Here is a 23,581-nt window from a genome sequence, read left to right on the forward strand (position 1 = left end):
TGGGAGTTTTGGAGCAATCACAAAAAAAAGATGAAACACGAGAAGTAACAAACCAGAAGCTATCAGCCCATAACGTCCTCTACTGACTCCACCCTCCTTCCCTCCACCCTCCTTCCCTCCATCCTCTGTGTCCTCCTCCTGTCTGACCTGCAGGGAGAAACAGGTGTGAGGTGTCAGCTGTCAGGTAGGTGATGAGTGAAGAACAGAACAGAATCCATTTCCTCTTCAAACTGCTGTCAGACATTATCTACTGCACTCTGATCACATCACTCAGACCAGCTGCTTTCTACAAAGTCTCATCAACAACATCTTTAGAAACAAACATCAACAAGCAGGAAGCAGCTTCACCTCTGATCACACACACACTCAACTCTACTCACTCACCTGGAGGATCAACACTTTACCTGATGGAAGTTTTTTATGTGTCTAATAGCTTTGCTTATATTTGTAAATGTATTTAAATAACATGTAGTCAAGATGATTTATGGATGGGTTATGTGTAAAGTAAAAAAAAAAAAAAGAAGCTATAAAAGCTATTTTAAAAATTAAACTTATGGCAAATGCATTATTGTTCCCACTGTGTCTTCAGCCATCTGCCACTAGGTCAGGCTGTAGCCAAAGCATCGTTAGCTGTTTTTTATTATTATTGTTATTTTAGATTTTACGTCTTATAGAGATGGTTGTCATGAATTTTGGGAGGATGTGCATCAGTCATAATGCCACACGCTACAGCTGATGATATTTCTTTTTCAGATGTTAATTTGGCAAATTTATCAGATCATATTAGATATTTTAATATTATATGACATCTTTTTCAGTAATGTTTTTTAATAATGCACAAAAATGTTTAATTTATTAAAATTGCATTTTTCTCCATTCTCTTTGTAATTTTGTATAACGTGTTTAAAGTACAATGTGACATGTTTATGCGCTATGCCGCTATGTGACATTTAAAATGTGATCATGATTGTACTAATCGATTAGTTGATTGGCTGAGTAACGTGGGGTAATTTCCTTGGTACCAGGAACATCCCGATCACAGGATGTCCCTGTACCTGTCCCACAGTCACACAGCCAGTTTAGATCTGGCAACGGTTTTCCTTTGCTCTGTGTGTAAAGAGCAATTTCTTCTCCAAGCTCAAAAACATCGTTTGGGCACTTTGCTCCTAATCAGCCACCTTACTTATGTGTAAGAGAATCTGTCAGCGATGAGAGGGGGTGTGACCAGGGAGACAGCCAGTGAACCGTCGACAGCACTTTATCCAATAACAAGCATGGGCGTTGGGAAAAATAAAAAAAACAGGAACCAAAAACACGACTCCTTCCATCACCCAACATAACTTCCGTTTGTGAACTTTAAGTGTGCTTCGTGAAACATGTTTGCTGTAACATCTCCGTGGCTCTGCTGGACTTTGCTGTCTGTCTCCCTCGTGGGCTTTACCTGTGCAGGTGAGTTTGATTTTAAAATCCTATCGATTTATTTTTTCCTCACAGAGATCATCCTATGTATGCAGATGACCTGGTTGTTTTTAGTCCCAGTAGTGCTGGATTACAGCAGCTTCTGAATATGCTGTGCAATATGATATAAAGAACAATGCTGATAAAAGTGTTGATATGTAGAGCCAAGCAGGACAAACAGCTAAATTTCCCTCTGTTAAAACGGTCCAAAAAACCCTCGAGGTTCATAAAAAGGTGAAATACCTCAGTCACTTTATTCCTGATCAAATAAATGATGATGACGTATAGATACAACGCTGTAAGCTCGATGTGCAGGCAAATGCATTTCCACGCAAATTCAGCTTTTGTTCACTTCCAGTTAAAGTGACTCGTTTTGTTTAAAGCTTATTGCACACAGCTATGTACTACCTCCGGAGGTCATCTTACAAGCAGTAGCTGAGAGTGTTTGGATTTTTAAAGCACTTTTAAGGAAGTTAATGTTCACTTTTAGAGAACGACTGCATGGCTCCACTAACGGTAATTTATTTATTTTTATTATGTCTTTTATTGGGACAGCTGTTGAACATAACTGTCATGAATCGCTGTGCGGCAGGCAGGAGTTGGACCCAAAATGCAAGACTCGCAGACTCAGGGGATGAACTCAAAAATCACAACTTTATTTGCTGGTAGGACAAACTAAACTAAACTAAACTAAACTAAAAACTCACAGAGAGACACTGGGAGATCCACACAGCATGAGGGACAACGCAACACTGACTCAGAGAAATACAGGGTTTAAATACACTGGGGAGTAACGAGGGGAATGAGACACAGAAGGAGAGCACAGCTGGGAGAAATCAGGACTGACGAGACAAGCAAAGCAGGACACATTCACATAAGACACGGACCTTCAAAGTAAAACAGGAAGGATCACACAGAGACGCGAACTTGACACAGTGGAGACAGCAACTAAGAAACACAGAGACATAAACCATAAGGCAGAGGACTCTAAGAACCGAGAGACACAGAGGGGAACCCAAACATGCAGACACAGACTACACAGAACAGAGGGGACACAGAGAAACATGAAGGCCAAGGGATCGAAACTAGAAACCATAGAATAACTCACACAAGTACAATAATACAAACATCACAAAGAACTAAAAACGCTGGGTCAGGAGACCCAGGACCGTGACAATAACAGTAGTTTGCCTTTTTAAACTTTCTTTGCTGTCACATTTTAACTTATAATTGAAAAATAAAGAAGACAGAAAAAGAAGAGAAAAGAAAAGAAGAAGAGAAAAAAAAACTAGGGTTAGGAGGCAGCAGGGCAGGTAGGTTTACGTAGTACTCAGGGTTGTAACATCATACACAAAATCACACCTCATATGCTTAACATAGTCTGTCCATTTAGACCATATTCCGTAGAAGGTATCCCTCTGAAGTTTAAGAGAAAATTAGTTAAAGTGACTCGTTTTGTTTAAAGCTTATTGCACACAGCTATGTACTACCTCCGGAGGTCATCTTACAAGCAGTAGCTGAGAGTGTTTGGATTTTTAAAGCACTTTTAAGGAAGTTAATGTTCACTTTTAGAGAACGACTGCATGGCTCCACTAACGGTAAAATTTTAACACACAGATGTGACAGTGAGTTGTTCCCGTTACTCATCCAGTCTGAGGAAGCACTGCTTGAAGTCATTGTGTATTTACTGATTTCTTTTAAGTCATTGTGTATTTTATGTATTTTGTGGTTTTATATCTGTACAAATATTTCATATATTTTTTATTAAGGTGTATCTGTTCTGTTTTGTTTAGAACTATGGACATAAAGTCTGTCAATAAAGATTGATTGATTAAAACATGCACAAGCTTAAGTGTGAAGAAGCATCTCTGTATGGAGAGATGCTTTGTAGCAATAATTTACATTACAAATCCCTCTGTGTACTTCCCTGGTCACTTAGATTTCAATACTTAGAGGACAGTGGAGAAGCCTGAGGCAACACATCTAAAACTTCACATCAAACTTTATGGAAACTTCAGAAAACATCTGCATGATTAAGATTTAGAGAGCACACTAACATTCTGTTTTTGAAGTTCATGGATTGCATAAAATTTAAAGTAAAATTAAAACCAAAACCTCTAAACTAAAGTTCTCAGAGTGTCTGCTCCTCTCTCTCTGTCTTTGTCTCCTCAACAGGATCATTTGTAGTGAATGTGACTCAGACCTCCTACCAGGCCGAGGAGAACCACAACATCACACTGGAGTGGACGTTCACAGTAGAAACAGGCAGATATCTAAACATCTACTGTGAACTGATAACTGATGATAAACTCTCAGTCCTGTATCGTGTCCATAATGGTGCTGAAGTCTCAGAGTCTCAGGATGAAAAGTTTTCAGGACAAGTTCAGAGTGACAAAGACGCCCTCAGAGAAGGACGAATCAGACTGAAGCTGTGCAAACTCAGGACTGAGGACTCGGGTCAATACAAGTGTCAAGTAAACACAGATTATGGCTCCAGCTCTGCAAGCTGCAGACTCAACATCACTGGTAAGTTTTAACAAGTCAAAACTGAACAATCACTTTTATATTTATGTTCTGTTCAACTTTTATTTGCCATGTTTGTGATTTATGACTGAAAAACATGAAGTGTTGTTCATGTCAAACATCCTGATGGTTCTCATTTTATTTCTGCACAAGTAGATATTTTCATGTCTTTTACAGCAGCTGCTGAGCAGAGATCAACTTCACCACCACAGGAAGAGAGAAAGGACTGGAAGAATATTTTAATTTTCCTGACAGCAGCAGCAGCATTATTAACTCTGCTGATGTGGAATTTATTTTCGGTCGTGCTGAGAAAGAAACGAGAGAGACCAAACTTCTATGCACCTCTAAACTCTCAGGGACAGACTCTATAAACCAAGATACTCCCTGCCTTTGACGTCTGCTTTAAGTATAACAAGTTAGTTGTTGATATGAACTGTAAATTACCTTAATTTCTTTTTAAATTTACTTTTGCTTTTGTAATTTACCTTAATTTTAATTGTCTTGACAACAGCATCAGTATTTTTCCCAGTCAGTATTTTGCTGATGGTTTTCACTTTACTTTGGGAACTTTTTTCTAAACACAGTCCAAACTTCTGTCCAGCTTCTATCAGCAAAAGAGTCACCATGTGGGTACATGTGGGTTCAGGGGTCATATGAGTTTACATGTGTTTAATAGAGTTTTATTTAATGAAACCATTATGTGTTTTAATTAAACTATTTTTAAAAGGATTGTATAGGTCTCAGAGCTCAGTTATTTAGACATAGATGATTTAATTTAACTAGTTTAGGGGTATTTTAACTAGTTAGGATTAGAGATGGACCGATCCGATATTACGTATCGGTATCGGTCCGATACTGACCTAAATTACTGGATCGGATATCGGAGAAAAATAAAAAATGTAATCCGATCCATTAAATATCACGAAAGCACCTCGCAAAACTTGCAACACGCCGTAACTCACCTCAGAACGTTAGCAGTCGGAGCAGTATGCATCACGTGATAGAGCAGCTGTGGCATGCCGGACCTGTCGGTGGTCTGGATAGCATGTGGAGCTTCGCTAGCAACCTGGCATTTCATCTCCGACAAAGTTATCCCCGAGAGAAGTAAAGCAAGTGTGTAAGTCCATCTCTGAATGTTTGTAAAGCATTCCCACGTTAAGCTTAACAAGCGACTGCCTCTCGCTCTCCGGCTGCTACTTCAATCGTGAAACTGCTTAAATGATCAGCTGATCGGCTTTTCTGTCGCGAGTCCGTGTCTCTAGTTTGCTTTTGGCCCACTTTGCACCAGAAAGAGGAAACCAGCGGCTGAACAACAGCAGAACGTTTAAGCTTGATAAGCTGTTGTTACAATTTATTTAATATTACTTTCTACACCAGGATCTTTTTCTACGTAGCTGACGGCTGGTAACTGTGCAGGGGCGGATCTAGCAAAGTTTAGCCAGGGGGGCCGATAGGGCATTAACTGGGAAAAGGGGGCACAAAGACATACTTTTCTTTCTTATTCTCATTTAAAATGTCAAGCTTTTAATAAATAATTATCTGACACCCAAAGTTTTAATTTGATGTAAAATGAATAGAAGTCAATTACTGTATATAGTGACTATTAAGTCTAATATATACCCTAGTAAGCTATAGTACTTTTTACTTTGGGAAGGTACCATCTGTGCAGTCTGCAATTTTGTTGAAGAAAGATGTTGAATCTATTTAATATTTCTTGAAAAATAATTGATTTCTGTGCATTTTTTTTCACACTGCATCAAATTAAGGTTGATTACGTCGATTAAGCATCATGAGGTGGCGCGTGAGGGGTGGTTCCTTATTTTTTATTTATTTATGTTTGTTGTTGCTGGGAGTTGGAACCCTATTAGTTAGGTTGCTTAATATTTACGCTAAGTACTCTTTAAAATACTAGAATAGGGAGGATGGTGTAGGTCTAAGTTTATTAGATTGATCAGTATTGCTGAACTATGAAATATTTTTTTTGTATACAGGTATAACAGAATAGCTTTAGTGTAGTTGTTGTTTTAAACTTGAGTATGAACTTGCAGACTTGCAAAATGCAGCAAGATATTTTAAAAAACAGTTTTGTTGATTAAAAAACACTATATCGGATTCATATCGGTATCGGCAGATATCCAAATTTATGATATCGGTATCGGTATCGGACATAAAAAAGTGGTATCGTGCCATCTCTAGTTAGGATCATTCTGCTTTTTATTTAGTGCTCTGAAACACACAGAGGCTTGTTGATCACACATGGATGATTGAACTACTTTAGGAGCATTTTACTTTTTTCTTTAGCGCTCCGAAAAGACACAGAGGCTAATAGTTTTAAATAGAGTACCACAAACAACAACAGGTATTCCTTTAGAAATAAACTTTTCTTGTGATACTTCTAAAACCACATATTCTTAACTCTGCAACAGTTAGACAGAGTGGGTTACAGTTAGGCCCCCAACAGTCAGCAAAACAATTCATAAAACAATAAAAGAGGCTCCCTTTACCAAGAGCATCCCAGCACACATCCCAACTGTAGTTCCATATGTTAGGTTTTGTATTGTTGATTGTCATTTATGCTTAGAAATATTTAACCATATATGCTTAGAGGTGTATAATCAATTGTGTAGTGACAGGATGTGTGATCTTTAGCAGGCCGCAAAGGCTTGGTGTGTATTCCACACTGGAATGCACACCTACATCCTGAAGAGGTCGTACCTCGTTTAATTGTTTTATGGGAGGATAAACGTGGCTGTATCTCTTTTAGGTTAAGTGCCTTTTGTTTAGATGAACTGTTGGATTTTCCAGACCAGCAGGTTTAGGGAAGTCGTTTATGGGTTCACACTCTGACCCCCCCCCCCCCCCCCCCCCCACACACACACACACACACACAGTATTCATTGTTCACATGTATACCTATGTAAGATGTTATATGTTAATGACCCTATGCATATTCATGTAACCACAATAAAAGGAGTGCTATGGGGGACCTGGCTGGGAGTCTGACAGAGGTCAAGTGGTGGGACGACGCTTGGCTCCAGGCAGGTCTCCCTCATGCATGAGTAAACCAGAGAACTTTGGTGCCTTGTGTCTTGCTTTTTGCTACGTAGCAAATTGTCCTTAACGTTCCAGCAAATAGGTTCAAGCTACAAACCTATCACCATAGTTTCCACATTTTTAATTACAAACAGTTTCATTATCTTATCCTATCATGTCAGAGGTCAACTGAAACCATGTCCAACTGAACCTCCAAAGGTTTTTCACATTTTCTTACACCCCACACCTTTATCTCTACAGGCAGACAATTACACCTCCTACTGACTAACCGAACCACCATAGTTTTTCCACCTTTCTCTTTACAACCTCCTCTTTATATCAGCATCTCAGAACCCAACTGAAACCAAGTCCACCTATATAAAAACACCCCATCACACACACAGTATTTTCATCAGCACTTCACAACTGCCGCAAGGTATATCTTTTTAACTTTTTATTTTTTCAGATCCCAGACACAGCGGTGTGAGGTAGTTAGCACACAATTTGGTAATGTAGAAAGCATCGTTTGTTTGGAACACATCAGCAGAGAGGTAGAATTCATAGCTGTTCATAAGAGTTTAATTTAATCAAACCTCATTTTACGGAGCTAAGTGGCTCCTCATCACTAGCCAATTCACCATTTTATTTAAATGTCTGAAATTTCGGAATGAGGATCCAAGCGGGACACAGAGGCTGCTAGTTTTAACGCACCAGGATGCAAATATAAATAAAAGCCTCACTATCCTGAGAGCCTAGCTGCAGCGACACCTTTCTTTCACACGGATTCCTGGATGTGCATTGAGCCGACTTTGTTACCCGCACAGAGCATTTCTGACAGTCGGGAGCTGCTTATCCTCCTGACTACCAGCAATGCACAACTGTCCTCTGTAGAGCACCTTTCTAAACCTGAATATCTCCCATGCAATGCATACTACAGAATTGCCTCCTTTTGGTATCTACAGATACCAAAAAAAAAAAAAATAATTTATATATATATATATATATATATATAAAGTCACCCTGCAACATTCACAAAGGGCAAGGGATTCTGGTAGTGATGGGCAGATGAAGCCTCATGAAGCACTGAAGCTTTTCATCCAATTGGTTCACCCCAACGCGAAGCTTCTTGAAGCTTCATTTGCTCTAGCAGGACACCTACTGGACGTAAAAATATTAGTTGGCATGAATTTGAAGAGTGTGGCCTTTTGCACACAGCCTGTAAATGTCAACAACAAAAGTAGTGTGTAAAACATGTATATTGTAGTGATGGCAGTATACTGTGTATATTTATACTGGCAGTATGGAAAATGATTATTTGCGGCAAAGTTCGAACCGCTTCCTGAACCAGTCACGTGGTACAACCGGGCAGCGAGGCTTCGGACGTCATCATTTTCAGCTCCTCCCATAAATGAAGCAAGCCTCGATACGCGCTTCACGGAAACGCCCCCTCCATTACTCGACACACGCTCCGAAGCCTCGATACAGAACGTCACATCACTAGATTCTGGGTAATCCTCAGAATAATGGAGGATTCCTGCGAGGTAAGGAATGCGCAAATGTCGTGGGGAGTGTGGAGCAGGGAAATTATTTTACTGCTATTGTTAAATAATCATCATTATTACCATTGCATTAATAATATAATCTGTAGTTTATATTGCATTCAGAGGTTGAACAGTGTGTCTTTCAGAAAAGGCTAAAAGTCACAGGCTGACAGGAAACAGGCTTGCAGAGAGTTTGCAGAAGTGAAACCAGTCTTAGGTTATTTTGAGCAGCAGGCCAGACGAGGCCATTTGAATTACTAGGTTATTCAAATTGATCATTGCTTTAACAATGTAACAGATAGCTTTAAGAAGGCTTTAAGGTTTTATGCATACAGGTATTAAATTAACTTTGTATTCCAGGTGCAGTTATAACTATTTTATACATATTGCATATCTGTGCTTATTTGAGTTGATGTTCAGGTTCATTAATGGTCTAAAGCTTCACTAGTGAGAGTGTCTAGATGATCCATGCTGAGGGAAAACTAGAACATAGAAGGAATTGCAATACATGCTTACAAAACATTTATATCAGGTCATTTTATATTAAGGTTTCATTAGAGGTTTTTGATTAGAACATTTATTTAGCAGATGACATATACATAGTCTCAGTGAGCCTCTGGTCTGGTAAAAGGTCAGAAGTGCGAGAGGTGACATAGAGGCTGAGTGAGGTCGTGACACACACACTTTTAGTTAGATTTATTTAGAGGAGAGGTTAGTCATGTCTGGCTGTAACTGCAAAATTGTCTCGGTAAAAGAGGAACCGTTCCTTGTTGTCTCGGCAAGAAAGAGGAACAAGACAAGAACTGAAAGGTAGACAGGAAGTGCCAGCCATGAAAATAGAAGATGATGTTCTTTCGAACGGTGGTAAAAGTCATTGTGGTGTTGATCTGATCTATGTATAAAATGTATTTGTGACGTTAAAGGGGCGTCATTAAATTTAAGCCCTGACAGTATAAAAATCTGTGTATGCTTTGAGTAAGTCGAAGACCACTTGCTGTCTGCGCACAGAGTGTTCTTCCCACACGTGTGTATTCATTAAAAATCATTGTTTGACCAAGAGCTTCTGGACCAAGGGTGGTTTGTACTCTCCTTCCTCAATTTTTGAACCTTAACAGGAGGAAAAATCATATCGCAGGCTGTTAAAGTAATACAGTCTGACCCGATTATTTTTGTTGTTTATACATCATTTGTTGCAGGTCATTTCTCCAGTCTTTATGTTGAACTGAGTGCACGTTTATGTGAGATTTATTTATTGGGAGGAGAGGAAACAAAATGGGAGCATAGTTAGCTAACTCTGTTGTTGCTTTCCCGTTTAGATTTTGTGCCGATTGCCCACGACATTAAAAAGAGAGCATTCTAACCATTGCCTTTTTGTTGTGAATGCAGGTATGTGACTGTGCTACACTGTTTAGAGAATTTACATTGTTTCATGTACAGCTTTAAAATATATTTCTATATTCCTTTCATTAGGGAAATTTAACATGCAATGTTAATGGTGTTGAAGTTTTTCTATTTTGGTTGTATAAATTTACCACTATATGATCACACTGCGAGTGGAAATGTAATCCTGAGAATAATGGAGGATTCCTGCGAGATTTTGTGCTGATTGCCCACGACATTAAAAAGAGAGCATTCTAACCATTGCCTTTTTGTTGTGAATGCAGACCAGAGAAGACACTACACAGAGGTCACACTAGCAACAAAAGCATTGATATATTGAAGAAAAAGAAATAGTGGAGAAAACAGAACAATAAAAGTTCAATAAACGAGATTAAATAACCCTAACCTTATTAACAATAGCATAAGACATCAAACTTTCTATAGAATAATTAAGAAATCAAATCAGGAACAATAAAACCCAACAGAAAGCCACAAAATAGCTATTTTCACTTATAATCCCAAGCTCTGTCAATTCTGGAACAATGACAAAACAATACAAATGAAAAATAAGAAAATGTTCAGATGAAGTGCAACATGTATGACAACAACTGACCCTTATGTTCGTTTATAGTCTTCTATCCATATCTAATGCACTTAAGGTAGTTTTTGAAAAAGTGAAGCTGCAGTCTGAATTCTGCATCATTTCTTCCAGGGTTTCTGAATTTGTTGTAGGTAGGATTACGGTTTTCTTCTGTTTTAGGTTGATGGTCAATTGTCACATCACCACATGAGGCAACCATCAAAGAGCCCAGGCCATCCATGAAGAACTCTAAAGTCAGAAAGAGAGATTTGCCATTTGACAAAAAAATCATACTGCAATTTTCAATGTAAACTGTTTTGAGATCTGGACTTACCTGAATGTGCTACTCGCTGGAGCTTCGGGTCAAATCTCACCCTCTGCATGGCATCTGTACGAGCCAGGAAGAAGTTGACCACTCCACTGGCCAAATGGCATTGTGGGTAACTAGGAAGGGAATGGAATTTCCCACCAGACTTCCTGTAGAGGCAGCCACCTTCGTTTTCATCTCCTTCCTCATACAGAATAGAAAAGTGAAACTTGTTCCCTTGCACTGACCCACCAACCTAATTAGAGAAAAACCAAACAACTCATTATAAAGTCAACCCTAAACAGATGTAACAGATGTTCAAAACTGGTGACTGAGAAGAATAATCTTAAATTACTTTTGAAAACAAAAGACCATCTCAGTTTGTTACATACTCAGCTCGCTTCCTCTTTTCCCCTTCCTTTTTAACTCATTAAGTGTACAGTATCACCTGTAAAAATACCATCCCATCCCCTTCACCCTAATTCTTGAATCTTGAAAATAATTTTTCTCTGTGTTGGTTAGAATTGTTAGTTTTTGCCACCTGAATACAAAAACCTAGGTGAACAACAAAGGCTGCATATTCTAAAAGTACAACGTTGGGGTCATCAGCCTACTACTGTAGCTGTTACAGTTCTACTTAAACGCGTTAAAACAAACTGAACGATCCAACACAAGCTATTTTATCCTTACCATATCTAGTTCTGGGACTGCCTCCATCACCTCCACAAGTTTCTCTATCTTTGTCTTCTCAGAAAACAAAAAGTCGTCATCCACCCACAAGAAGTACTTGGTGGTAACCTGCGACACAGCCAGATTTCTGCCTGCAAACCAGCCCTGAGGGGGAAAAAAAAAACCCCATCCCAAATTCATATATCGGAATGGTACCTGGTTTGATGGTTTGACTGAAATTGTACTTGATAAATCTTCCATAAATTGAATCGACAATTGCATATCTAATATTCTATAAATGTAATTTTAGTCCAAAATATTGCTAAATACTCATAAATCATGAAATTATTGCATGTGCATACCTGTGCTGGAGGCATGATGTAATGCTGGATGTTTTCTCCAGTAATGCTCTCTGGTTCTAAGCTGTCATCTGCAATAATCACTTTTATGTTACTATAGAATTTCCGGATGCTATCCAACAACACCCTCAGTTGTTTGTAGCGCAGGAAGGTCTTTGTGACAATGGTAACTTGAGAGCTGATATCTAACAAACAGAAGTATACAGAGAATATTGTTATAAATGATGGATTACTAGTAACGGCACCGAGTAGCATTAGATTTCTGAATCATTCAAACTACCGTATTTTCACGACCATAAGGCGCACTTAAAAGTCTTAGATTTTCTTCAAAAAGTACGGCGCGCCCTATAGCGCAGTGCGCCCTGTGTGTTGTAAGGAGGACGTAGTAGAGAACACCATGAGAACGGTAAACGGTGAAGTGTGGGGGCAACCCTGAAAATGGCAAAGAGACACGCTTATGAAGCACAGTTTAAACTGAAGGCCATCAGCTACGCGGAGGAACATGGAAATCGAGCAGCGGCGAGAGAATTTAAGATTAACGAATCGATGGTTCGCAAATGGAGGAAGCTAGAAAACAAGCTCCGGCAGGTCAAGAAAACGCAGCTGAGTTTCCGCGGACATAAGGCGAGGTGGCCCGAGTTGGAGGAAAGACTCGAGCGGTGGATCATCGAGCAAAGAACGAGTGGGAGAAGCGTTTCGACGGTCACCATTCGGCTAAAAGCAGTTTCACTTTCACTTTTTATGAAACGGTGCCATTTTTCCATCCGGACCAGGACTACGGTAGCGCAGCAACTTCCAGCGGATTATAAGGAAAAGCTGGCCATCTTCCGCTCCTACTGCAGCAAACACATCGGCGACAAAAACATCCAGCCCAGCCACATCACAAACATGGACGAGGTCCCGCTCACTTTTGACATCCCGGTGAGTCACACTGTGGAGAAGAAGGGGACCAGCATGCTAGCGATACGCACAACGGGGCACAAAAAGTCTTCTTTTACTGTTGTGCTTGGCTGCCATGCTAATGGACAGAAACTGCCGCCTATGGTGATTTTTAAGAGAAAGACTTTGCCTAAAGAGAAGTTTCCAGCAGGAATCATCATTAAGGCAAATGAAAAGGGCTGGATGGATGAGGAAATGATGAAAGAGTGGCTGAGGGAGGTGTATGTAAGGAGACCAGGTGGTTTTTTCCACGCATCACCATCGCTGTTGATCTGTGACTCTATGAGTGCCCATCTCACAGCCGATGTGAAAAAAAAACTAGTGAAACAAATGAACTGTGAGCTTGCTGTCATTCCGGGAGGCCTGACAAAGGATCTCCAACCGCTGGACATCGGTGTGAACCGCCCGTTCAAAGTAAGGCTGCGAGCGGCCTGGGAGCGATGGATGACCGATGGAGACCACAGTTTCACCAAGAGTGGAAGGCAGCGCCGGGCGAGTTACGCCACAATTTGCGAATGGATTGTAGATGCTTGGGCTAACATGTCTGCTGGCACTGTTGTTCGAGCTTTCGCAAAAGCCGGCATCATTTCCGAGGAGCCGCACGGCACGGAAAGTGACTCTGACAGTGAAGAAAGTGAACCTGGCATGTTTGATGGAGATTTAGCGCAGCTGTTCAATTCAGACACAGAGGATGAGGACTTCGATGGGTTTGATTGATGATAAAAATGTGAGTACCAAACTTTGTTTTGCTCCTGCTTTATTTTTAAATACGCGCACTTGTATGCTTGTGTGTTGTTGATGATGACGATTACTGGTAATAAAAATGTGAGTAAGGTACCGAACTCAGGTTTGCTCCCGCTTTATTTTTAAATACGCATACGGTACTTGTATGCGCCCTATGATCCAGTGCGCCTTATGTGTGTGTTAAATACAGTAATGGCACACATAACTGAGACTGCGCCTTTTAGTACGGTGCGTTTTATGGTCGTGAAAATACGGTAAATTAAATGTGCATTCCTTCTAATAACCAGCAGTGGGTGCATTCTCTGGTTTAAAAAAAATCTAATGTATTCAACAGTGTTGGGGAGTATATGTACCAGCGTTATGTATTTAAAATACAAAATATCAGTAACTGTATTCCATTACAGTTACCGTTTAAAAAGGCGATATTCAGAATACAGTTACTTTGTTGACAAAATAGTTGGTAACCTTTGGTCAATCAAAAAACTCACAATGGTCAAAGAAATAACTTTAATCTGACAAAACTAATAATAAATAAAAATTCTATAAATATTAAACAATGAAAGTCAAACCCTGCTTTTAAACCTGTCATGATCCTTGGTCATTTTGACCCAGCGTTTTGTGTTTCCTTTGGATTTCACCATGTGTTTTGTGTTAATTCTGATTTTGTATTAGTTTAGGGTTGAACCTGGAGTTTATTGTTTTATCAGCCTTACCTGTGTCTGTCCTCTTTGCGCTGTTCGTGTCCCTGTGTTTGTGTTGTAAAACAGACTGTGTGTTTCCTGTTTTACTTTGAAGGCTTGTGTCTCGTCTGGTGAATTAGGTTCAGCTGTGTTCCCCTCCTGTGTGCCATTCCCTCATTACCTTCTGTGTATTTATAGTGTGTGTCTGCCTGTGTTCCTCGTTGCATCGTCTGTGCTTCTCAGTAAATCCTCTGTGTGACTCCGTGTTAATTCAGTGTTTCTCCGCGTCTCTCTGCGTCTCTCTGCCCAGCCTTCTTCATCTGCCATCTCTGCATATCTCCCGGTGTCCTTATGTTTTCAGGTTTGTTTGTTAGTTTTCCCAGTTTAGGTTTATGTTCAGTTCTGCCCTCACCTTTGTTATTTTCACTGTAAATCAAGCTCCACTCGCATCTCCACTGCCATCTGCATCTTGGATCCTCATTCATTCAACCACACGACTGCTGCCCCAGCCGTGACACAACCGCTGCCCCAGCCGTGACACAACCATGCTTCAAGTGAATTACTTAAAAAATAAATGCATGAAACAGGCCTGGACAAAAATGATGGTACCCCTAGAAAAGAATGGAAATAATGTGACCAAAGGGGCATGTTAATCCAAGGTGTGTCCACTAATCAGCATCACAGGTGTCTATTATCTTGTAATCAGTCAGTAGGCATATATATATAGGACTCCAGGTAATCACTGTGTTGTTTTGTGACATGGTGTGTACCAAACTCAACATGGACCAGAGGAAGCAAAATAAAGATTTGTCTCAGGAGATTAGAAAGATGATCATAGACAAGCATGTTAAAGGTAAATGCTATAAGACCATCTCTGAGCAGCTAAATGTTCCTGTGACTACAGGTGCACATGTTATTCAGAAATTTAAGATCCATGGGACCGTAGCCAACCTCCCTGGACGTGGCCGCAGGAGAAAATTGATGACAGATCAAAGAGACGGATAATCCAAATGGTAACAAAAAAGCCCAGGAAGACTTCTAAAGAGATCCAAGCTGAACTTCATGCGCAAGAAACATCAGTGCACCATTCGTCACTTTTTGAGCCAAAGTGGGCTACATGGGAGACGACCAAGGAGGACACCATTGTTGAAAACAAATCATAAAAAAGCCAGACTGGAGTATGCCAAACTACATGTTGACATACCACAAATCTTCTGGGAGAATGCCCTGTGGACAGATGAGACCAAAATTGAACTTTTTGCCAAGGCACATCAGCTCTATGTTCACAGATGGAAAAAAGAAGCATATCAAGAAAAGAACACTGTCCCAACTGTGAAACATGGGGGAGGCTCGGTTATGTTCTGGGGCTGTTTTGCTGCATCTGGCACAGGGTGTCTTGAATCTGTGCAGGGTACAATGAAATCTCAAGACTATTAAGGGATTCTAGAGAGAAATGTGCTGGCCAGTGTCAGGAAGCTTGGTCTCAGTCGCAGGTCAACAGGACAATGACCCAAAACACACAGCTAAAAACACCCAAGAATGGCTAAAAAAAAAAAAAGCACGCATTAAGAGCCTCTAATGCCTGGATCTCAATCTCGTGGCCACTGTCACCTCTACTTGTGGCCAGCATAATGACGTGAAGAAATATTTTTAAAAATTATTATTCAAAAAATGATTTAATATGAAGGATCTTCAGGGAGTAACCATTTTTAGTAAGTTGGATTTGAGAAACGCTTGTGCACGAGAAACATGAAGATCGTTGCCTACTCGTGTCTTGTTTTGCTGTGTAGCAAATTGTCCTTAACGTTGCAGCGAATAGGTTTGTAGCGTAAACCTATCACTCTGTGCCCTCCTTCCAGGCCCCCGCCTCCCGCCCAGCTTGTGGATGGCTTGCCCGCCTACTCGATCACCCGCATCATGGACTCACGTTGCCGGGGGCGTGGTGTTCAATACCTAGTGGATTGGGAGGGGTATGGCATGGAAGAGCGTTCTTGGGTCCCGCGAGCGGCCATTCTGGATAAGCGCATGCTGCTGGAGTTCCACCGTTCGCATCCGGGTAAGCGTGGTGGGTCGCCGGGAGGCTCCCGTTAAGGGGGGGGGGGGGGGGGGGGGGGGGTACTGTCTTGGTCCCCGTGCCTCACTGGCTGACTCTGTGTTTGGCAACATGTTTTGTTTGTTTTTCCTTCGCGCTCTCTCTCCTCTGCCGGGGCAGTGCTCATTACGGGCTCCCACCCCTGGCCCACGCACCTGTGCTCACAGTCACACCTGCAGCCGATCCCAGCTGATTTGGAGCACTATTTATGATGAAGGACCTGTGTCATCCTTCGCTGGATCGTTGAGCCATCAGCGTCAGTCCCTCTGAACCTGAATCTGTATCTGAATCGGTATCTGTGAGTTTGAGACTATCCCTAACCTGGACTTGTTTCTCTGTGTGTATATAGGTCTGCCCTGGACCCGAGCGAGCGTGTGTTTGGAACCCACTGAGAGCGTGTATTGGATTAATCCCTGTTTCCCCCTGGACCCTGGAGCCCCGGACCCTTTCCCCCGCCGAACTGTATGTATATCCTCACCTGGTGTCTCACTGTAAATAAACGCACTTTCTCTTTGCCAAGGATACCTGGTCTGCACGTGAGTCCGTTTCAAACATTGTGACATAATTATTATATTCTTGTGGAGTTCCTACATCTTTAGGATGATATTTCTAACTAATCAGTTACTAGTTCTTAACTAAGCAAACTGTTTCAGGTGGAAACAACTAGGAATGAAGAAGAGTTTTGAGAGTATAGTGTTTGTTTGTTTGTTTGGTTGGTTTTTTGGGGGGAGGGGGTTCTACAAGTATAAGTTAATGAGAAAATGACAATGATGGAAGGAGACAATGATTCTGCCTCAACATAACTAATGTTCTCAATTGTATGCAATGATAAAAAAGATGCAAATAATAAAGAAGCGTTTAAATGAATATGGACTTGGCTTTTGACCCCTGATGAAGAGTACACTTCTACCTGTTCCCATGTCATACAGGACTGGTACATGAGGCTGCTGGATGGTAATGGGAAACACGGCTTCATAGTTTTCAAACTGGAAAGTGACTGAACACAAAAATAACATTTGTTTAGGTTCAGAACAAGCGGGACTCTTGTTTAAAGAAAAATAACAAAGAAGCAATTCAGGACTTATTCTTTCAGTTATTTTAAATATAACATACAGGACTCATACATTAATGCTAATGTAAAATGCACATGACATTTTGCAAATTCAATTGTCATTTAAAAATGTGGGTTATAGCTCTTCACATTTTTGACACATACCAAGGTCTCCAGTGTTTATATGGTAGATGGTGCTGGTATAGGACACTTTGGCCAGCAGGTCATTGAGGACCGACAAGGTGCTAGACTCAATAGTCAGTTTTGTCTCTCCAGAACCTGTGAATTCAAACCAAACAACTTTACATTAGCTTTAAAATGAAGTTTAATTCGTTATGGCTAAGTGCCAATAGATGTGACAAATTTACTTTATGTATATTCACAGTAATATAATACTGCTGGTAATTTCTCAGAAAGGACTTATAATATAACAGGAGTAGTCTTTAATTCAGAGTAATTTATTCTGAATAATTAGGAAAGTGGTTTTCCTAATTAAATTATTCACCCATCCATTCTCTTGTGCTTATCCTTATTGGGAGGTCAGGGTGGGTCGCCACTCCGTCGCAGGCCTAACACATACATACAGACAACTATTGGCACTCACATTCACAGGCAGTTTAGAATCACCAGTTAACCTAACCTCATTAACTGCATGTGTGTGGATTCCGGGAGGAAGCCAGAGTATACAAGAGAACCAGTGAAAACACAGAGAGAACATGCAAACTCCGCACAAAAATACAGTAGGTGGAGATGAATTTAGGACCTTCTTGCTGTGATGCAACAGTGTTAAGTACCATGCTTCCATGCTGCCCAGTGCTGCCCAGCCAAAATACATTAGTTACTGATAATTGACAACGAGAATATGAAGTCCTGAACTTCACTAAATAAGATTCATGTAAAACCACCAATACTACGCTGATTGAGGAGACACAATGTCTGAAATTGTATGGACCTATGGAGGCAAGTTAAAGGGAAAACCATTATAACTTAAAGGGTGTAAAAAAAGAAAAAAGAAAAAAGTTTTGCAGGGTAGGATTTTTTTAAAAGGTGTCAAGATGCCTTGTAAGAAAAAGAATACATGTATATGTCTTTGTCTTCTAACTTTTATCAGTCTTTTGAGATTACAATTTTTCTTTTACACAGATGTTATGGAAAAAAAATTAAAAATGATCTAAAAAAAAGTAATATTGGCTAGCTTAATGTGTTACTGACAGGACTCACTCAAGTTAATCTGATCTTTGTGTTTAGTCAAGACTCTTGCCCATGCAAAAGATCACTCGTGTTTTGTGTTTGTTCAAGTCGAATTAGTCACTTGCCACAGTTTAAATTATTTGTAAATATCTCCAGATTGAATTAATTTTTTAACTGATTATTCTGCTTTGTTTTGCCTAGGTCACGCACTTGAGTCATGTTTCAGGCTGGGTATCGTCACTGATATCTAGAATTGATTAGATTCCAATTCACAAGGTTCTGAATAGTTTCGATCCACAATTTGATTCGATTCGATTTTAATCGGTGAAATTTTGCCGCAGTCAGAAATATTATAATTCTGATCAACTATCAGTACATTTCCATATTTTTATATCTATAAATAGAAAGCTGACACTTGCAAGACTTAATCAAAGGTGTAAGCATCACAGCAGATGCCTTTGTGTCAAAAACACAGAAAAAGATGAAGGCGATCTTCCTGTCCTGGGATTTTATAGCAGATAACCTTAAAAATATTCTGCAATAGATCAAAAACGAAAGAAAGTCATTAACATTTGAACATTACCTGATTCTGCTGAACTGAAGCAGAGCAAAGTTACAGAGGTTTTGTTAGTGACACAGCTAAGCATTTTGCAATTTTGCATAATTTTAAAAAGTTAAAATATCTTCAGTAGCCTGTTGAATAGCATAAATGACGTTTTCTTTTCGGAAGTAAGTAAAAGAAAAAAAACTGTGGCCGACAGCGCTGTAAACAATGGTAGAAGCAGTAGTGGTTTTTGATACGGGCGACACGGTCGGTTGCCCAGGGCGGCATCGTGGGCATCGGCAAAAAAATAAAATTGTTCGTACTCATGCTGCCCCGACGTCAGCCAGCACATACTGAAGATGGCATAGGCACTGATCGGTTTTCTATCGCACATTTGCTGGGAGTAAGGACGCCCTCCGTTTGCGAGGTGCGCCTGCTGCTTGCGACACAGGGAGGAGAGGGCGGGGCTGCGGGGGATTCTCTGGCTGGCTGGAGCAGCATCTAATAACCATCTCGCAAAATAAAACAAAATAAAAACAAAACAACAAACAAGAAAACACCAGACATTATAATACAGACTTATAATTTGAAACGATGTTTTTTCGAAATTATATACGCGAAAAGTGAGCGTGAGAGGCCTCTGTGCACCTGCTCGCTGCTGAAGTCAAAGTAAACTTTATTGTCATCTTCGCTATATACAGTCCAGTATATAGAGAGACGAGACGACGAGGCTCCAGTTACAGCAGTGCAAGTAAACAAACAATAATTATAAGAAGAGTGAGAAAATCAATATACACTTTAGGACTCTGAGTAAAGGTATCAATAACAATTTAAAATTTATAATTTACAGTTTGATGATTTAAAGTGTCACACACAACCCAACCCACACAACATCGAAAGGAGCGGGCTGCTTCCAAATAGAGCACATTTCATTCATAATGTTGTAAATCAAAGCCTATTCCCAGAAATACACTTTAGACAAAGTGAATTTGTGAACTAAGATGTAGGTCTATTAGGTTAAGTTGTGGCGATCCTCGAGTTGTGTTCATACTGGAGTGCAAAATTAAAACGAGGAAGATGGACAAGAAAAGTTCAAAGCCATCGGGTGCTCAGTTTAGAAAAAAAATAGAAAAGACAAGGAGGAGAAACGAGCAAACATGCAGGTAAGCAGATGTGTCATTGGATAATGGCAGGTCATCCTGAAACAACCAGAATCAGAATACTTTATTAATCCCTAAGGAAATTATGTGGGTTACAGTTGCTCCAAGAAGAAATGGTAAAAATAGCAACAGTAACAGACTAAACTCCAAACAATACATTATGTTACAGATTTTAATATTAATTAGTCATTGTCCATTGTTGATTTGTCCTGTTCTCATTGTATGACGAATTATGATGGCTGTTTGGTAGCTGTTTGCATACAATGCATACTCTCTCTCTCTCTCTCTTCATGGCCCCTGCCCCCAGCATACCCTCACCAGGTCTGTCCAGAATTTTCTGCCACAACTGATCACCAGGTGGCGCAATTCCCAGCACTCCACCCAATTAACCCAAGAAGGCTGAGCACTCTGAAGTGTTATTTGGCACACAGACCATAGCTGGACTGGCCTTTGGGCATACCTGGCATTTGCCCAGTGAGCCGATGGTGATTTTTCATTTTTATTTTTGTTTGTTTGTTTGTTTGTTTTTGTAACAGTATAAACAATGATAGCTGGTGGATTGGCCAGATACTGGCCGATGTGTAAAAATAACTCAGTTGTTTGGTAGTGGTTTCTACGGCGGAGCTTTCACAGAGGCCAGCAAGTGAATGAGCGAAAGGGAGGGAGAAGGAGAGACCCGAGGCGGCTGCCCCGGTCTGAGTGTCAGGTGAACTAAACTGCAGGTAAGAAGTTATGACCTGCAGTCTATCTGGGTCAAATATAAACCAAGTTTAGGTGGAGTTTATTTTCGTTGTTCTGACTTTTTACCGTCAGTTACAATAACTTATACTGCGTGCTAGCTAGCATGATGGAGTTTCTATACAGCTGGGTGGGTGCTATGATGTTACTGATAGTGAACTTTATTTTATTCACAAGGTTAGTTAGTAGAGTTGCCAATCGTCCCGTAATCAGAGAAAATATTACGTGTTTCGTATTGAGCTGAAAAGGAACACAGTATGTCCCGGACTTCAGCTACAATGGAAAAAGACACAAAGCTGGATTTATTATGCATCTTTACGCTGCACAGCTGCCTCTTCTTCTCTCATTCTCTCCCCTCTCTCTCCTGTTCCTACTTCAATCATGAAACGGATCAATGATCAGCTGATCGGCTTTTCTCTCTTGTTTGTTTATCACCCACTTTGCGCCAGAAAGAGGAAACCAGCGGATGTCGCGTTAATAAATAGCAGCACGTTTGATCAGCTGTTGTTAGAATGTATCTAATATTACTTTCTAGTATCAGCTGATGTTTGTAAAAGCTGCTGGTCATGATATCGGTATGGTTATCTGGTGAGAGGGAAACATGAAGATGAAACCACGAGATGTCCTTACTGAATCATCACAGCTGAACAGGTGATGGAGAAACAGGTTTACCTTTTAGGTTACATTAATGAGTTGAAGGGAAGTTATGACCTGTTTCTGAGAGACAAATAACCCCAGGATCCTTTTTTTACATAGCTGACAGCTGGTAACTGTGCAGGGGCGGGTCTAGCAAAGTTTTGCCAGGGGGCCAGTTAGGGCATTAACAGGGAAAGGGGCGCACAAAGAAATACTTGTCTTTCTTATTTTCATTTAAAATGTCTCACTTTTAATAAGTAATTATCTGAATATATATATTATATATATATATATATATATATATATATATATATATTAGGGGTGCAATGATACTCGTATCAATATTGAACCGTTCGGTACACATATTTATTGAACAATACAAAATTTTTAATTTATTTTATCAACTTTCCTTCTGACAATGCTGTCTGTGTTGAGCGCTCAGTGGATCTGCGCTCAACAATGCAACCTAGGCGGAGTAGTTGAACACAGATTCACTGAGCGCAGGGCAAGCTAGAGAGACAGATGTTAAGCTGTCGTTGCAACTTGGCAAATTGAACCTCCCCCACCCTAATTCAGATGTGGCGTTTGGAACTATTTTGGTCTTCATGTGACGTATGACCCTGAAGGTAAGCGCGTCATGGACTAAAGTAAAGTAAAACAGTATGTTGGATGTGCCACGCAATGCTCAATTACATTGGTTGGAACTAGTGTGTTAGCCCAGTTAGCTCGTTAACGCGTTGGTCATCCAGTCCTACGCACGGGGCGATCCGCGGTAGCTCGTTAATGGAGATTTGCCGTGTTGTGGCTTTAACGTCATTTCAATGAGATTAACGCTGACAGCACTAGTGGGAACACAACGAATATGACTGCACATTTACGCCGACATCATCCTAGTGCAAAGACAAGTGGAAGCAGACAAAAACAACAAACATGCATGCTACAAACTTTACCCAAGTCATTTAGACAGCCGTTAGCACATGATTCTTTAATTTTAAAATTAAAGTTTATTTATCGGCCAGTGTGGGATGAAAAGGGGATGTTTTTCTGTTATTTTAGTATCTGCATTATTAGTTCATCAGAATCATATAATCAGCTTTGCATTAAACATTTATTGAAGCTTTTGACCTTACATTAACCTTTACATTACAGTGATTGTTATAACCTTAGGTTAATCTTTTCTTTACAGGTACCAGAATAATCATATGATCTTTCATTGCAGGTGTAACCATGATCATCTCACACATATTGCAGTTTGTTGCTCATTATAGAGTTGTGCTCAAGTTAATAAGGGTTAAAAGCTACAGTCAGCGCGAATGTCTGGCTGATCTATGGAGGGGAAAGGCTTTGAGCATAGAAGGCTGCACGCGCTTACACAACACTGATATCATGTTATTCTTGGTGATTCTGTATTCAGTTATATCTTTTGTTATGTTTTAAGTAGTGGCAGTTGATTAAACAATATTCATTTAATATTACATACTTGATTCAGAGCATTACACACTGATCACCTTAATCAATTTGGAAATCCTTGTAGTTGCAATGTTGTGTCTCCGCAGGGGGACAGTTGGCTCCAGGAGACAGGTGGGAGTCAGTGTCTGTCCTCGGGAAGGAGCGAATGTTCTTTTCTGTGTTAAATAAACTGTCAACATTGATTGTATTGCACCTGTTTTACGCATGAAGGGGCGTTCTAATACCCTGATTTCATAAAACTATGGAAATGTGGTTTTTGAGGCGAGATCTGAGGCTGTCTGCGTACGGTGTCCATCTCCCACTCGTGTGATCATTAAAATCATTGTTTGACTCAACCCGGCCGGACCAGTGTTGTTCTTTGGGATTTTTCCTCTTGTATCCATCCCCAATATTTGAATCTGTAACACCAGAAACAACAGGGGAGTCCAAATTCAGAGGCTGTGTCCACCTGAGGACCCTGCCTTCGCGATCTAAGTGGGCCGGGTC

The 23,581-nt window shown here is 40.4% G+C and overlaps 1 protein-coding gene across 2 annotated transcripts in view; it reads right to left on the reverse strand.

The window, feature by feature from the left end:
• Positions 1–10,552: 10,552 nt before the first annotated feature.
• Positions 10,553–23,581, reverse strand: part of LOC113017257 (beta-1,4 N-acetylgalactosaminyltransferase 2-like) — a 28,197-nt gene continuing 15,168 nt past the window's right edge. For both annotated transcript variants that reach the window (XM_026160413.1, XM_026160412.1), the window contains exons 7-12: positions 17,522–17,635; positions 17,216–17,302; positions 11,854–12,035; positions 11,513–11,656; positions 10,850–11,078; positions 10,553–10,764 (exon numbers count right to left, since the gene is read on the reverse strand). In XM_026160413.1, the coding sequence (XP_026016198.1) occupies positions 10,571–10,764; positions 10,850–11,078; positions 11,513–11,656; positions 11,854–12,035; positions 17,216–17,302; positions 17,522–17,635 (950 nt within the window). In that variant the 3' untranslated portion in view covers positions 10,553–10,570. The remainder of the gene's footprint in view (positions 10,765–10,849; positions 11,079–11,512; positions 11,657–11,853; positions 12,036–17,215; positions 17,303–17,521; positions 17,636–23,581) is intronic.

Source organism: Astatotilapia calliptera, unplaced genomic scaffold (assembly GCF_900246225.1).
Source record: "Astatotilapia calliptera unplaced genomic scaffold, fAstCal1.2 U_scaffold_1, whole genome shotgun sequence".
NCBI classification, from domain to species: Eukaryota; Metazoa; Chordata; class Actinopteri; order Cichliformes; family Cichlidae; genus Astatotilapia; species Astatotilapia calliptera.